General features: G+C 36.1%; 1 protein-coding gene across 1 annotated transcript in view; it reads right to left on the minus strand.

Moving 5' to 3' along the window:
- The window catches only part of Dpp4 (dipeptidyl peptidase 4), an 80,099-nt gene that overhangs the window by 15,051 nt on the left and 51,681 nt on the right, over positions 1-13,367 (minus strand). Inside the window, exons 17-22 of the mRNA XM_074070955.1 lie at positions 12,554-12,601; positions 12,232-12,330; positions 9,195-9,264; positions 5,527-5,721; positions 2,018-2,072; positions 1,329-1,428 (exon numbers count right to left, since the gene is read on the minus strand). Of these exons, the coding sequence (XP_073927056.1) occupies positions 1,329-1,428; positions 2,018-2,072; positions 5,527-5,721; positions 9,195-9,264; positions 12,232-12,330; positions 12,554-12,601 (567 nt within the window). The remainder of the gene's footprint in view (positions 1-1,328; positions 1,429-2,017; positions 2,073-5,526; positions 5,722-9,194; positions 9,265-12,231; positions 12,331-12,553; positions 12,602-13,367) is intronic.

The following is a 13,367-nucleotide window of genomic DNA, read 5'->3' on the forward strand; positions in this document are numbered from 1 at the left end:
TTAAAATATAAGATCATCATAAAGCATTCATATATTTTTAAAATTTAATAGTTAAATAACAAAGACTTAGTTCATATATTTGATAAGGAAAAAATGGACTTTAAGGGCAAAATATATTTTCCTCAAACATCTGCAGCCCTCAGATCTGCTTGTTTTAGAACATAATACCCCTTCCTTATTTATATTAACCAGGTTTACATGTATAAGAAGATCTGAAATTTTAAAAATAACATTTAAAAAATATTATGCATAACTGCAGCATGCATCTGTGAACTTTTAGAAATATGCCTTGAAATACCACTTACATGTTTCTTTTATATAATCTTTGAATAAAATTGTCCAAGTTTACACATAGATTACAAATGCTATTGAGTTTCCATGTATTAAGCTGGTCCATGTGTATTTAATGAAGTTTTCTTCTCATTATATATTTTTAAGCTCACAAAGATTGTTCTTATTATTTTATTGACCACCAGAGGTCTCCAAAAATAAGCCATGTAACTGGACAATTAATATCCAGCAGAAAAGTAAAATATAAAATAATTCTATTCTGTGCTAATCAAGTGGTATCTATGGCCTCTGTTTTGTTTTTTTAACAGAAAGATAACAGTATGTCTTAGACATTCGCTTCTCTTGGCTGGGAGAGGCTGAAAGAGCCTCAATCATATAAAATATGTAATAATCATATTCACTATCAATGATGCTACCATTACACTACATAAAGGATTGCAAATGGGGTCAGAGGAAATGCAGGAAAATGCTGCATTTCCTCCTCACATCTAACTTTTCCCTCCCACCTAGTCTTCCATTGGGTATTGCAGCCCTACAGGTTATGAGTCCTTATAGAATAATATTTTCTGATATTCTAGAGAATCTCTCACTCACTAAAAGATAGTGGGTCACACACATACCTATTTCATCTGTCCTTACTCATCTCTTTTCCCCCAGAGCCCAACTTATATTTGACCTTTACTTGAAGGGTAAAAGATAAACATTTCCATTATTCTGCTAATATATACAATCCCCAAAAAATCAAATTAGAATAAAGATATGGAAGAATTAATCTGAGAAGCATAGCATTGGGGCTGTTTTGAAATTTGGAAAACAGAATTTGTGATAAGAAGTTAAGTGTATAGATAATATGTAATTTCACCCAGCCTTGTATAACAGCAGAATAAATGAAATCATCTTACAAGAATCCATACAGAACCTCAAAGATGAATCGGCCTATTATTTGCTGTAGAAACACAGACACTCAAAAATGAATGGGTTTCACTGCAGAAACTTTAAGGTCAACCCTGAGTAGTTCCTTGACAGCACTTACATACCATAGTACTCCCATCGTGACACAGGTGCTACTGCTATTCCACACTTGAACACGCCACTCCCCGATCCCAGGACCATTGAGGTTACGTACCCTCCATATGACTAAGGAATGGAAACAGTTATTTTTATGGAGGTAAAGGAATAAGGACATATGGTAAGCGAGTTGCAGTTTCCACATTTCTCACATCTTTATATACTGTGCCTCTTTAGAGATAGAAAGCATGGTATAGGAGGCTTAAATTGGCCTTAATTGGGCAGTATCTAAAGAATATAATTTCAGAGGCCTGATCCTTTCTCCTTGTAGATGTAGAGAGAAAAACACAGAACATTTGTTGACTCTAGTGACTGCATAGTACCAATTAAAGAAAAATAATAAGTAAAAAACAATAAACACAAAATCTTTACTGACTGACTCTTGCAAGGTCTCTTTTCTTCCCTCCTCTCTCTCCCTTTTCCTCTCTCGCCTTTTCTTGACCACCTTTCTTTCTTCTCCTCTTCTTAACTCCTCCCCTCATCATAATAAACAAAAATGCAAGTCTGGCTCAGAGACTCTAGAAAGTTACTGCCCTGAGGTCCCTGACTTGATAGACATGAATTTCAAGTCCAAATATTTATATACAAAAGATAAATTAACCTTTTCTGGGTTATATTTGCTAAGAAATGCATACAAATTTGCCAAACAACTACTCACCCAGCCCCAAATTGCAATTCGTTCAGTGTCCACAAATCCCATTTTTGAAAATTGTCTAAAATACATGAAAGAAGTCAGAAAAATCAGTTCTGCATTGTGTAAAGAAAACTAAGATTACTGTACAAATGTGAGATCCTGACATTTTTATCTCTTTCATTTGATTTCAAACCAAGATGAATCACTGCGAGCAATCAAAAACACCTGAAACACATGTCTACCATACTAACTTAAGATCTAGACAAATAAGGTTTCCTTTTCTTAAAGTCCATAAAAACTGTGTGTGTGTGTGTGTGTGTGTGTGTGTGTGTGTGTGTGTATGATTCACAGAAAACAAATCCTGGCAGTTTTTTTCACAGCTTTATATAAAAATTTGCAGCCCAGATGCACTTTTCTTTACATAATTGAATTCAAATCTCTCCAGATGTTTTTCAGTTTGAAAGTAGCAGCCCCTGCAATGGAGAAAGATAAGGGCAGGGAGAACATCTGGGTAGGACTTAGAAATGTCTCTGGCCCCCTACCTGAGAATTCAAACACCGTTGTCTAAGTCAGTTCCTTCCTATGATGGGTGTTGATTAGCTAGCTCAGCACCATTAATAGAAAGCACATTCTCCTTGATGTATTAAGTCTTTTTGCCACCAAACTGTGTTTGGGATTTGAAACCAGGAAAAAGCAATGAAAAATATGTTTTATGCATCTATTTTTTATTCTTATGTCAAAGGTAAAATTTTGACTTAAAAAAGTCTAGCAAGTGGAACATTTAGCTTCACGGCATCATGGGTGATCTGGGGCCTTTGCCTTAATGTGTGTGTAACTTTGAATCTTCATGTTTTCAATGGATGATATAAATCCAAGTCAGCTGAGTTAAGCAGCACTAGAGAAAATTAAAATTAGTTTTCAGCTCACCTCCCTGTTAAACTCTTTAGATATGAAGAATCATACATACAGACATGTTCAGTGAATCATGAGCACACAAGTTGGCAAACCTTTACAAAGTTAATGTGGCCTTGAGACTATGGCCTATGTACACTGTCACAGCTTCCAATCATAAATGAAATTCTCCTCTTTTATTGGGTTCCTTAAAAAGCTCACCTGAGTTTGGACCTGATTCTGAACTTCCTATAAATGGGATCATTGTATACTTTTGTGTCTGGCTTCTTTCATTCAACCTTGTGAGATTCACCATGTTGTTATATTCAGTTCTTTTTGTTGCTGGAATATTTTTTCATTGTGTAAATATACTTCATCTCATTATTTTTAACTGGAGTTATATTCTACAGATACTCAGTTCTGTAACTTTAAGACTTTTGTAGGTCAGGTTCGGGAGATCCTGGAAACTTTGTTTCCTCCCATAGAAGACCAATCTGGAGAGATAAAAACTTATTTTTAAAATATCAAAGCCTCACTCTTAAAGTTATCTTCTCTCTAATCTAAATCTCTGTTTTTAATTTTTAAGAAAAACAGTTATTATTAACATTGGTATAGGGAATTAAATTGTCTATCATCTCCTCTTCTCTTATTTGGTTGTTTCCTCTTTGTAAAGACATTTTCCTCCATCCATTTAATCACTCATGGATATTTCTACATTCCCTAGTCTATGATTTCACTACATTGTCTCAAACCACCCGACTTATTAGGATTACCCAGACATCCATGCAGTTGGTTATAGAAACTCAAAGATTTCCCATTTATCAGTTGAATGCAGCTCAACAGAAGAGTTGGAATAAGACTGAGTCCCAATCCTGATTCATCTTGAGAAGATATCTAAACTAAGAGTCTCCATTTCTTCACCTGAAATAAAGGATAACAGCACCTTCTTCCAGGGCTGCTGTGCAGCTTTAATGGGAATGCCTACAAGCAAGACACTTCACATGTTACATGCATATCTGGCTCTCTTAAGCCAGATCACATCAATTAACAGGCCCATAAGTGAAGGGCAGAAGAATGAGTGGTGATTTATACTTGATGAAGCCCTTATAATTTTGACCCGTGATGGCTGCACTCTATAATTTTCCCAGAATAGAAAAGATGCTCTTATCCAGACTGTAGGAGCCTCTCCTAACACTTCATACTTGTAATCTCCTGCAATGTAAATGTGTACTGAACTTCTCCACTTAGCCTTGACTGTAAGGGATGACATTGAGTGTTTAGCCAGAAGTATACTTGGTGTGATGGTTAATAATTTTGATTGTCACCTTGATTGGATTGAAAAGCACCCAGAAGATTTAAGGGGGTATTTTAAGAGGATTGATTAAGGGTGGAAAATTGGCTCTGAATGTGGGAAATACCATCCTATTGTCGGGGGGTCTAGATGGAATTTTAAAAATGGGAAAAGAAAAAGCATTTGCTCCAGGCATTTGCTCTCTTTCCTTGCTGTCTGCAATGAGGTGAGTAGCCACTATCACATGCTTCTACCACTATATCATGATGTTCTATCTTACCATGGGCCCAGAAGCAATGAAGCCAAGAACTATGGACTGAAACCATGAGTCAAAATAAATGATTGCTCCCTTTAAGTTGTTTATGCCAACTATTTTGTCATTGTGATGAGACTCTAATACAGAAAATTGGTATCAAGAAGTGGGATCATTGCTGTGACTACCAGACCATATCTTCCAGAGCTTTGGAACTGGTTTGTGGGAAGAATTTGAAAAAGTTTAGAGAATCAGGCTAGAAAAAGCCCCAAGTGCTAGGAACAGGTCTTAATGGGCAATTCTGGTGGTAGTTAAGAAGTCCAGCATGTGGATAGAAATACGAACAGAAAAGACTGTGCTCATGAGGTTTCAGATCAGAACGAGGACTTTACAGGGAATTGGACTAGAGCTCATTTTGTGCCATAGCAGCAAATAATTTGTCCACATTTTATAAATGCTGTAAGACTTTTCAGAAGGCTGAGTTTAAAGGTAATGGACCAATTAATCTAATAGAGGAAATTTCAAGGCAGCCTAGTATTCAGACTGTGGCATGGTTATGGGTGGCTTCTTTTAACTAAGTTTACATTGAGAATTATGAGCAAAAAGCAGAGAAGAAAAAGTCTGAAAATGTTTTCAGTTGGTCTAGAATCAACAGAGCCAAAGAGTATGGACAGAAACCTCTAAAACTGTGAGCCAATATAAATCCTTCCCCATTTAAGTTGCTCGTATGAGGCATTTTGTCAACAGCAACAAAAAGTCTGACGAACACATTCAGGATACCGGCATTGCTCAGTTTATCCATGTGTTTGATGAATTTCCAGTCTCTGCTCTTAGCAGGCAGTAGTATATATGCCAACTCCCTTTCTAGAGTGCATACAAAGAGAAATTCAGGAAATGATTTGTTTCAAACTTCATATAAATCTATAATGATATAAATTTTAATCTAAATACAGTATCTTCGTTAAAAACCTATCACAAGGGTGAAAGATTATAAGCTCATTCCAGCACCTTTACATTCTTTACACTTTATAACTTTAAAAGATAAATCAAGGGGAATAAAAGTCAAATGGCCTTTTAAGTCATCTCCCAGCCACTCACCTGGCGGCTTCAATTTGATCTTCAACTTCAAATGTTCCTAGTCTTCTGTTGATTGCATGCATGATCTTATCTCCTTGGTAACCACTTCCTCTGCCATCAAAGCTAGCTACTATGATGTTTTCTGTGCTTGCAAGGTAAGTGGCCCAGTTGAGTCTGAAGACAGCATCTGCTTTTTGACTACAGGGGCCTGCGTATCTGTGAAAATTCCAAATTGTTAGTCCTCACAGTTTTTCTGAATCAAATGCAGAGAATCTGCATTTCTCTTTCTTGTGGACAAAATGTGTGCAACTTTCCCCACCATGAACCTGAAGTCATGCCAGCTGCTTGACTATCCAGAATGAGTTCTTTAAATCTGGCAACATGAGTTTAGTGGCTGTGTGTTCCCTTCAAAAATGCCCATCAGTTTTGTCTTTGACTATCATCAAACACAGATTTCATATTCTAAGTATAACATAATCTTGGAAATCAAAGAAATAATTTCTCTAATATAACTTTTCTAATAGTGGGGACAGGGAAGTTTTGTTATGAAAAAATGATGATGGCAATAAATGCAGCTTTAAATACACCTTTCTATCTCAGCTTAGACATGCTTATAGTCTACAAGTTTCATTTCCTAAGTTGAGACTTCTTTAAGGACATTGCTGCATCATATACTTTCAAATTCCCTAAGGATCATTGTGGAATGGATCATGGTGTGATTGAATGCTATTTATATGAACGCCCCAAGCTGGGTGTGGTAGAACACACCTGTAATCCCAGCACTCAGGTGGCTGAGGCAGGATAAAAAGTTTGAGGTCAGTGTGGCTATACAGTGAGACCTCATCTCAAACAGAAGAAGGTGAAGGAAGAAGAAAGAGAGAAAGAGGAAGAATAAGAAAAGAAGAAGAAGAAGAAGAAGAAGAAGAAGAAGAAGAAGAAGAAGAAGCAGCTGCTCAAAGGAGAAATACAATCTTGTATTGGAACATAGGTATGTTGTTCAGAAATTTATTTATTGACAATTTTAATTCCCTGTATTTGCAACCTCTATAATCTACCCACAGCTGTAAGCAAATCTCTATCAAACCCTCTCATTCCTGTTTTTAACTAAAAGACTTTCTTCATAGTTCACTGTATCTTATTTAAATATGTCATCTTTGCATGAGCTACAAGACTCTTGGACACAGATCTCCAATCGAGCCCATCTCTCCTTCTCATCCACTCACTGTTGCCCACACAAGAACAGACAAACTCTTTGCTAACATTTTCTTCTCTCTTCATAGAAATGGCAGTCAAAAGAATTTTTATTTAAACAAAATATCGTATTATTTTAATTTTAAACTAAATGTTGTACCATTTTAAACTTAAACAGGGGAATGTACTCATGTAATCTTAGACAGTGAAAAATTTTCATAACATGTGAAATGTCTTAGCCCTGTCAATGATATTAAACTTGGTAGATTAAGAGCTCATCTTAATGTTAGGTATAAATTAAGTTACCTACCTCCAAAGTTAAGCAAGCCTATTTTTAAAAGTTGAAAGCAAAGACCTGAACCTCAAAACAGAGGTAGAGGAAAATAACTGAACAGAAATGGGCACTGAATTTACCTTTCTTTTTAACCCTCCTTAATTACTTACAAGGGAGTCAAAGAAGATAAAAAGATCACTATTTTCTGTCAGATGCTTTTTTAGTATTGGAGAAAAAGTCTAAAACAAATTAGTGTCATTAATGAGTTTGACTTCATTAAGTAAAAATTAGGCTTAACAAAAATCGATATATCTGGAAGTTTAAAATACTTATCCCTTTCTTTATGTTTTGTTTTTATGGAACTGTGAGTATGGTGGAACAAAACTATGTCTGATATTAATATCTGTGCCTTTTTTCTAGTAAAAACAGAAAAATTATGTTCCTGAGTTTCAGTTTCTCCTCCATATGATTGGCCAATAGAACTCACCACATGAATCTTTTGTGTGAATAAAGTAAGGCAAATTAAGCACCTTACTTATGGCAGACACCCATCCTATTTGTTGCTTTGCTTTCTTTTGTTTTTTCATAAAGAAAATGATATATGCTATGACAGGAAGAGTGTGGAATTATGGGTGAGACCAGGACAATTTTAGAAGGATGATGTCAACTGTATTTTTACTAACTAATAAAAGATATTTTATAAGGCTGTCATATTCAGAATTCTTGAGTTCACATTTACTCTTCAGAAACTTGTGATTTTAGAACTTTCACTCAGACTTGAAGAAGTTTGCATTATAATGAACATGCTCCTATATCATGTCTCCTCTTTACTAAAAGGGGAATTGGAAAATACCAGGCAGTAATACTGTAAGAAGTGGAAGAGAAATTTGAGGCCCTAATGAGTCAAAGGCAACAAATGGGAGCTGTTTGGGAAAGTTAGGGGTAAGGGGATGTGACAACTGTTAGTGCCCATCTCTTATTTGTTGAAGTGTCCAAGAGATAAGAATGAAAATGGAGACTTGAGAATGATTGGGGAATTCCCTTGGATATTGGAAGCACAAAACAAAAGGAAAACCATATGATTATGACAGAAGAAGAGTGTCTAGCTTGTCTATTAGGATGTTGTCTATAAGATAACATAGGTTGGGGTTTTTTTTTTTTTTTTTTTCATTTTTCTTTTATTATTCATATGTGCATACAAGGCTTGGTTCATTTCTCCCCCCTGCCCCCACCCCCTCCCTTACCACCCACTCCACCCCCTCCCTCTCCCCCCCCTCAATACCCAGCAGAAACTATTTTGCCCTTATTTCTAATTTTGTTGTAGAGAGAGTATAAGCAATAATAGGAAGGAACAAGAGTTTTTGCTGGTTGAGATAAGGATAGCTATACAGGGCATTGACTCACATTGATTTCCTGTGCATGTGTGTTACCTTCTAGGTTAATTCTTTTTGATCTAACCTTTTCTCTAGTTCCTGGTCCCCTTTTCCTATTGGCCTCAGTTGCTTTAAGGTATCTGCTTTAGTTTCTCTGCATTAAGGGCAACAGATGCTAGCTAGTTTTTTAGGTGTCTTACCTATCCTCACCCCTCCCTTGTGTGCTCTCGCTTTTATCATGTGCTCATAGTCCAATCCCCTTGTTGTGTTTGCCCTTGATCTAATGTCCACATATGAGGGAGAACATACAATTTTTGGTCTTTTGGGCCAGGCTAACCTCACTCAGAATGATGTTCTCCAATTCCATCCATTTACCAGCGAATGATAACATTTCGTTCTTCTTCATGGCTGCATAAAATTCCATTGTGTATAGATACCACATTTTCTTAATCCATTCGTCAGTGCTGGGGCATCTTGGCTGTTTCCATAACTTGGCTATTGTGAATAGTGCCGCAATAAACATGGATGTGCAGGTGCCTCTGGAGTAACAGTCTTTTGGGTATATCCCCAAGAGTGGTATTGCTGGATCAAATGGTAGATCGATGTCTAGCTTTTTAAGTAGCCTCCAAATTTTTTTCCAGAGTGGTTGTACTAGTCTACATTCCCACCAACAGTGTAAGAAAGGTTGGGGTTTGTGAATGCAAAATGGAAAGAACTAGTAATCAGTGATTCAGAAAGAGAGAGAGGATGCTTTTGGCTTTTTTTCCCCCAGTAATCTATATGTGGCATATATATATGTATGAGACTTTTAATGCTTAACTGCTAAATTTCCTCCCCTCTTGAATACTTACACTTCTAACAGTAGAGGATATTTCTTGGATTTATCAAAGTGGGAAGGCAAGATCATCTGATACCAAAATTCTAAAAGAACAGAAAGATTCATTAGTGGGAGTTAAGAACAATTATTAGCTTTCGTTCCTTACTTCTGTAAGTGATGTCATGCTTAGAGTCTAGCAATTTGTTAAATTGGAACAGAAGAAGAAATGAATTGCTTGAATTCAGCATGATTTTAAAACACAAAAATACTCTGTCAGGTTACAATACTACTTAATATTAAAACTGAGTATATCTCCAAGAGTGATATTGCTGGATCAAATGGTAGATCTATATTTAGATTTTTAAGAAGCCTCCAAATTATTTTCCAGAGTGGTTGTACTAGTTTGCATTCCCACCAGCAGTACATCATTCTGAGTGAGATTAGCCTGGCCCAAAAGACCAAAAATTGTATGTTCTCACTCATATGCAGACATTAGATCAAGGGCAAACACAACAAGGGGATTGCACTTTGATCACACGATAAAAATGAGAGCACACAAGGGAGGGGTGAGGATAGGTAAGACACCTAAAAAACTAGATAGCATTTGTTGCCCTCAATGCAGAGAAACTAATGCAGATACTTTAAGGTGACAGAGGCCAATAGGAGAAGGGACCAGGAACTAGAGAAAAAGTTAGTTTGAGAAGAATTAACTTAGAAGGTAACACACATGTACAGGAAAGTAATGTGAGTCAACTCCCTATATAGCTATCCTTATCTCAACTAGCAAAAACCCTTGTTCCTTCCTATTATTGCTTATACTCTTTCTTCAACAAAATTAGAGATAAGGGCAAAATAGTTTCTGCCTGGTAGCGAGGGGGTAGGGGGAGGAGAGGAAGGAGACAGGGGGGTAAGGGAGGGGGCAGGAGAAGGGGGGAGAAATGACCCAAACATTGTAATGCACATATGAATAAAAGAAAAAATAAATAAATACAACAAACTTTTGTGATATATTAAATACATTGGTGCCTTCTAAAATAAATGTGCATCTTAGGATTTCTAATGTTTTGTTTTTATAATTCTGTTCTTTGGCATCTGATCTACTTATCTAAAAAATTTGTTTATGGCGTATGTTCTAAGTTTTCCTCCAAAATGTTTTCCTCTACTTGAATTTCCTTGAAACTGTTTAGAATTTGTAGTTGGCCCCAACTCTATTCTAAAATTCTGATTTAATAACATTGTTATAATTCCTATTTTTCCATCCCTGACCACAAAGTTGGTTTTTCATTTTCAGCTCTGGGTTTCACAGAATGAAGTCAGGCTTCTATAGAGCCAATTGTTAGATATGTTCATATGACCTTCTGCAAATTTGTTTTTGCACTTGGTTTAACACCAGTTTAATAAATTTGTTCCTAAATAATGAATTAATTTCTTTTTCAAATTAAAGATGAGTAAGACTAATAAATCTAAAAAATGTGTTTTCTCATATTTACATAAGATTATTCCTAGCTTCAAAACACTTAAACTATAGGTAAAAAAAAAAAAATCCGTGTCTCCACAGTCATTTCTTACATTTACTTCCCTTTTTGTTTTTAGTTGATCTTATAATTATTTTGGTTAAGTAGAATAAAAGATTTAGTAGTAAAATCTTTATATAGACAGATTTATTTTCAGTTCGTGTTTTGTTGAATATTTTATGCCTTCTGATTAAATGTGCTTGTAAGTCTCTATTACAATTTCAATAAAATATCATATGATCAGTTGACCATTATATTTTTAATGAATTTTGAGGTCACCATTTGACCTTTCTTTGTCAGAATCAGCACTAATGGATTAAAAGGGATTTTCTCTCCCCCACATTTTTTGCAAATGTACAGTCACTCTTTGGGGGTGGTTGTTCTAGTCTGCAAATCCCACCTTCCTTGCTCCTTTCTCTGGACCCAGCTTTCAGTCCTCCTGCCCTGTAGTGTGAATGGTTATAACAATCTCCCAGTGGGAACCCTTTCTCTTGCTCTGACAGCACCATCTTACAATCTCTATCAAGTATTCCCTATAAACATGTAGTTTCCCTGACGCAAAGATCTTCAAAGTTCCTACTGGTATCAACTGAATTATCATGTCACATTTCAGTATTCAATGTCTTTTGTATCAGGCTGCTAATGTTAGTTCCTGACATTTAAGCCTGGCTCAGGACCAGGGTCACTGTCTCAGCTCTTAGTTTATTAGCAGTGTTGGATCCTGTATCAGTCCTGACCTTCTGGGTCAGAATGTATATATTAACAAAGTCCCAGTGAGCCATATGCACATTCAGTTTGAGTAGCACTCCCCTGAGTTACTCCTCAGAGATACACTTTCTGGGGCCTGTCCTATGAGTTAAAATGAGATGAGATGAATATTTTCTAGTTATCCTAAATTAAAAAAACAAAATACCTAAACTAAATCAATCCAGCTGGATTTCTCCCTTCCCTATAAGTTGTTAGCCCTTAGTGAAAAAAAAAAAAAAATAAAAACTAAACTAATAGCTTTTTTTCTCAAAGAAACCTATTGCTCTTAATGGTCCCTGAATACGATCCATGATTAGTCTACCAAGCCTGGTTCTGGACTAACTAGGAGAGAGAAGGAGGGAAGGAAAAATTAAAGATTTCTCTTTTGAGACTGAAGCATCAGTATTTAGTAAACAATCCCAGGTTTTTAACATAATCATATCAGATATTTTCCATCTCTGTGCTTTAAAGGCAAAATATATTAGGTATAATTTAACTTAATGATAGTATTTTTTAATAATTAATACTAGTAGAACAGAATGACTAACTGGAAGAACTGACTGATCAGAAGTACATTTTCTTCAAATACTTTTCCTTTTGACAGAATAAACTTTACATAGAATGGTATTATATTTTAAGACAAAAGAATGCAAAATTAGTAGTTCTTATGCAGAACATTTCATGGAAAAATAGCCTTTCAAGTTATATTTATGTAATATAAAATGAATATTTTCAGACCAAATCATTACATTAGTTCTATTTTATTGATGTTTCCATGCAAAGTCCTATTCTGAAAGAAATTTAACTTACTTGTTTCATTCAAAATAATGAAGTCCAGTTTTTTTGAAGGCATTTGGACATCCTGCAGCATTTCATCCAAAGCTGAATTGTCTTCCAAGGCTCTTAGTTCTAAACAAATACACGAAACAGCAATAATTCATTACAAGAATTTAGGTTACACAATACAATAATGAGCAAGCATGAAATGCACTGATCAGATGAACTGAATGTACTTCAGGTTATAAACCTTGTGTTCAAATCATCGTTAGGTGACCAAGGAAAATTACAGAATGCTAAGTACATTATGGTCCTGTTCACACACACTTGCCTAAAAGCAAATATGAGCAGATACCTTTATCATTTGTGCTGCTGTGGAGCGTATAGAGGGGCAGACCAGGACCTGTTAACATAATCAGGGAAAAATATGTTTTAGATGAATACAGGGTAAATAACTTTTCAAAAATATCATTTATATAACATTGATAGAACCTGTGATAAGTATCACAGTGGATAAGCAGCTTAATAAATGCGAGCTGTGCTTCTTCTTTTCCCTTAAAATAAGTGCAATCGAGTGCAAGAAGTATTACTGGAAAGGCATGGGGCTTACAGAATGGTGTGGGGAATGAACCTCTGCTCTGCTATGCATCCTGGGCACTTCATCATCTCTCTGCTCAATTTCCCCATCAGCAAGCTGAAGTAAGTAGTTCCCCAAGCTTTATCGGCCATCCCACGCTGACCACACTACCTCTCAGGCCCTGCACTCCTTGGTGGGCAGAGCTCTGGAGCCAGCTTCACCTGAGGGGAGATTGGTTCTCCCCAGGGACATCCCCACTGCAAGGAGTCCTGGAGCCAGGAGGCACATCTGTAGTGCCTGACTTGGATAAGCGATTCCTTCCTGGCATGAGGAAGTGTTTTTCTCACAAGCCCTTATCTTCACTATTTATCCCAACTGTGGTGGTTGTGAGTGGAAGGTAATGTATAGGAAAGCTATTTTGTGAGCTATTTAATTTTGATGTGTTTGGATGATAATCTTTATATCAGATTGAAACCACAAGATTTTCATGGAAGATATGGGTTTGGATCCTGGCTGACTTGCTGGGTGACTTTTGATAACACATCTATGCCTCAATTTCCAAGCATATAAAATGAGGATAATAATTTGTACT

Source organism: Castor canadensis, chromosome 4, assembly GCF_047511655.1.
Source record: "Castor canadensis chromosome 4, mCasCan1.hap1v2, whole genome shotgun sequence".
In the NCBI taxonomy this organism is placed as follows: Eukaryota; Metazoa; Chordata; class Mammalia; order Rodentia; family Castoridae; genus Castor; species Castor canadensis.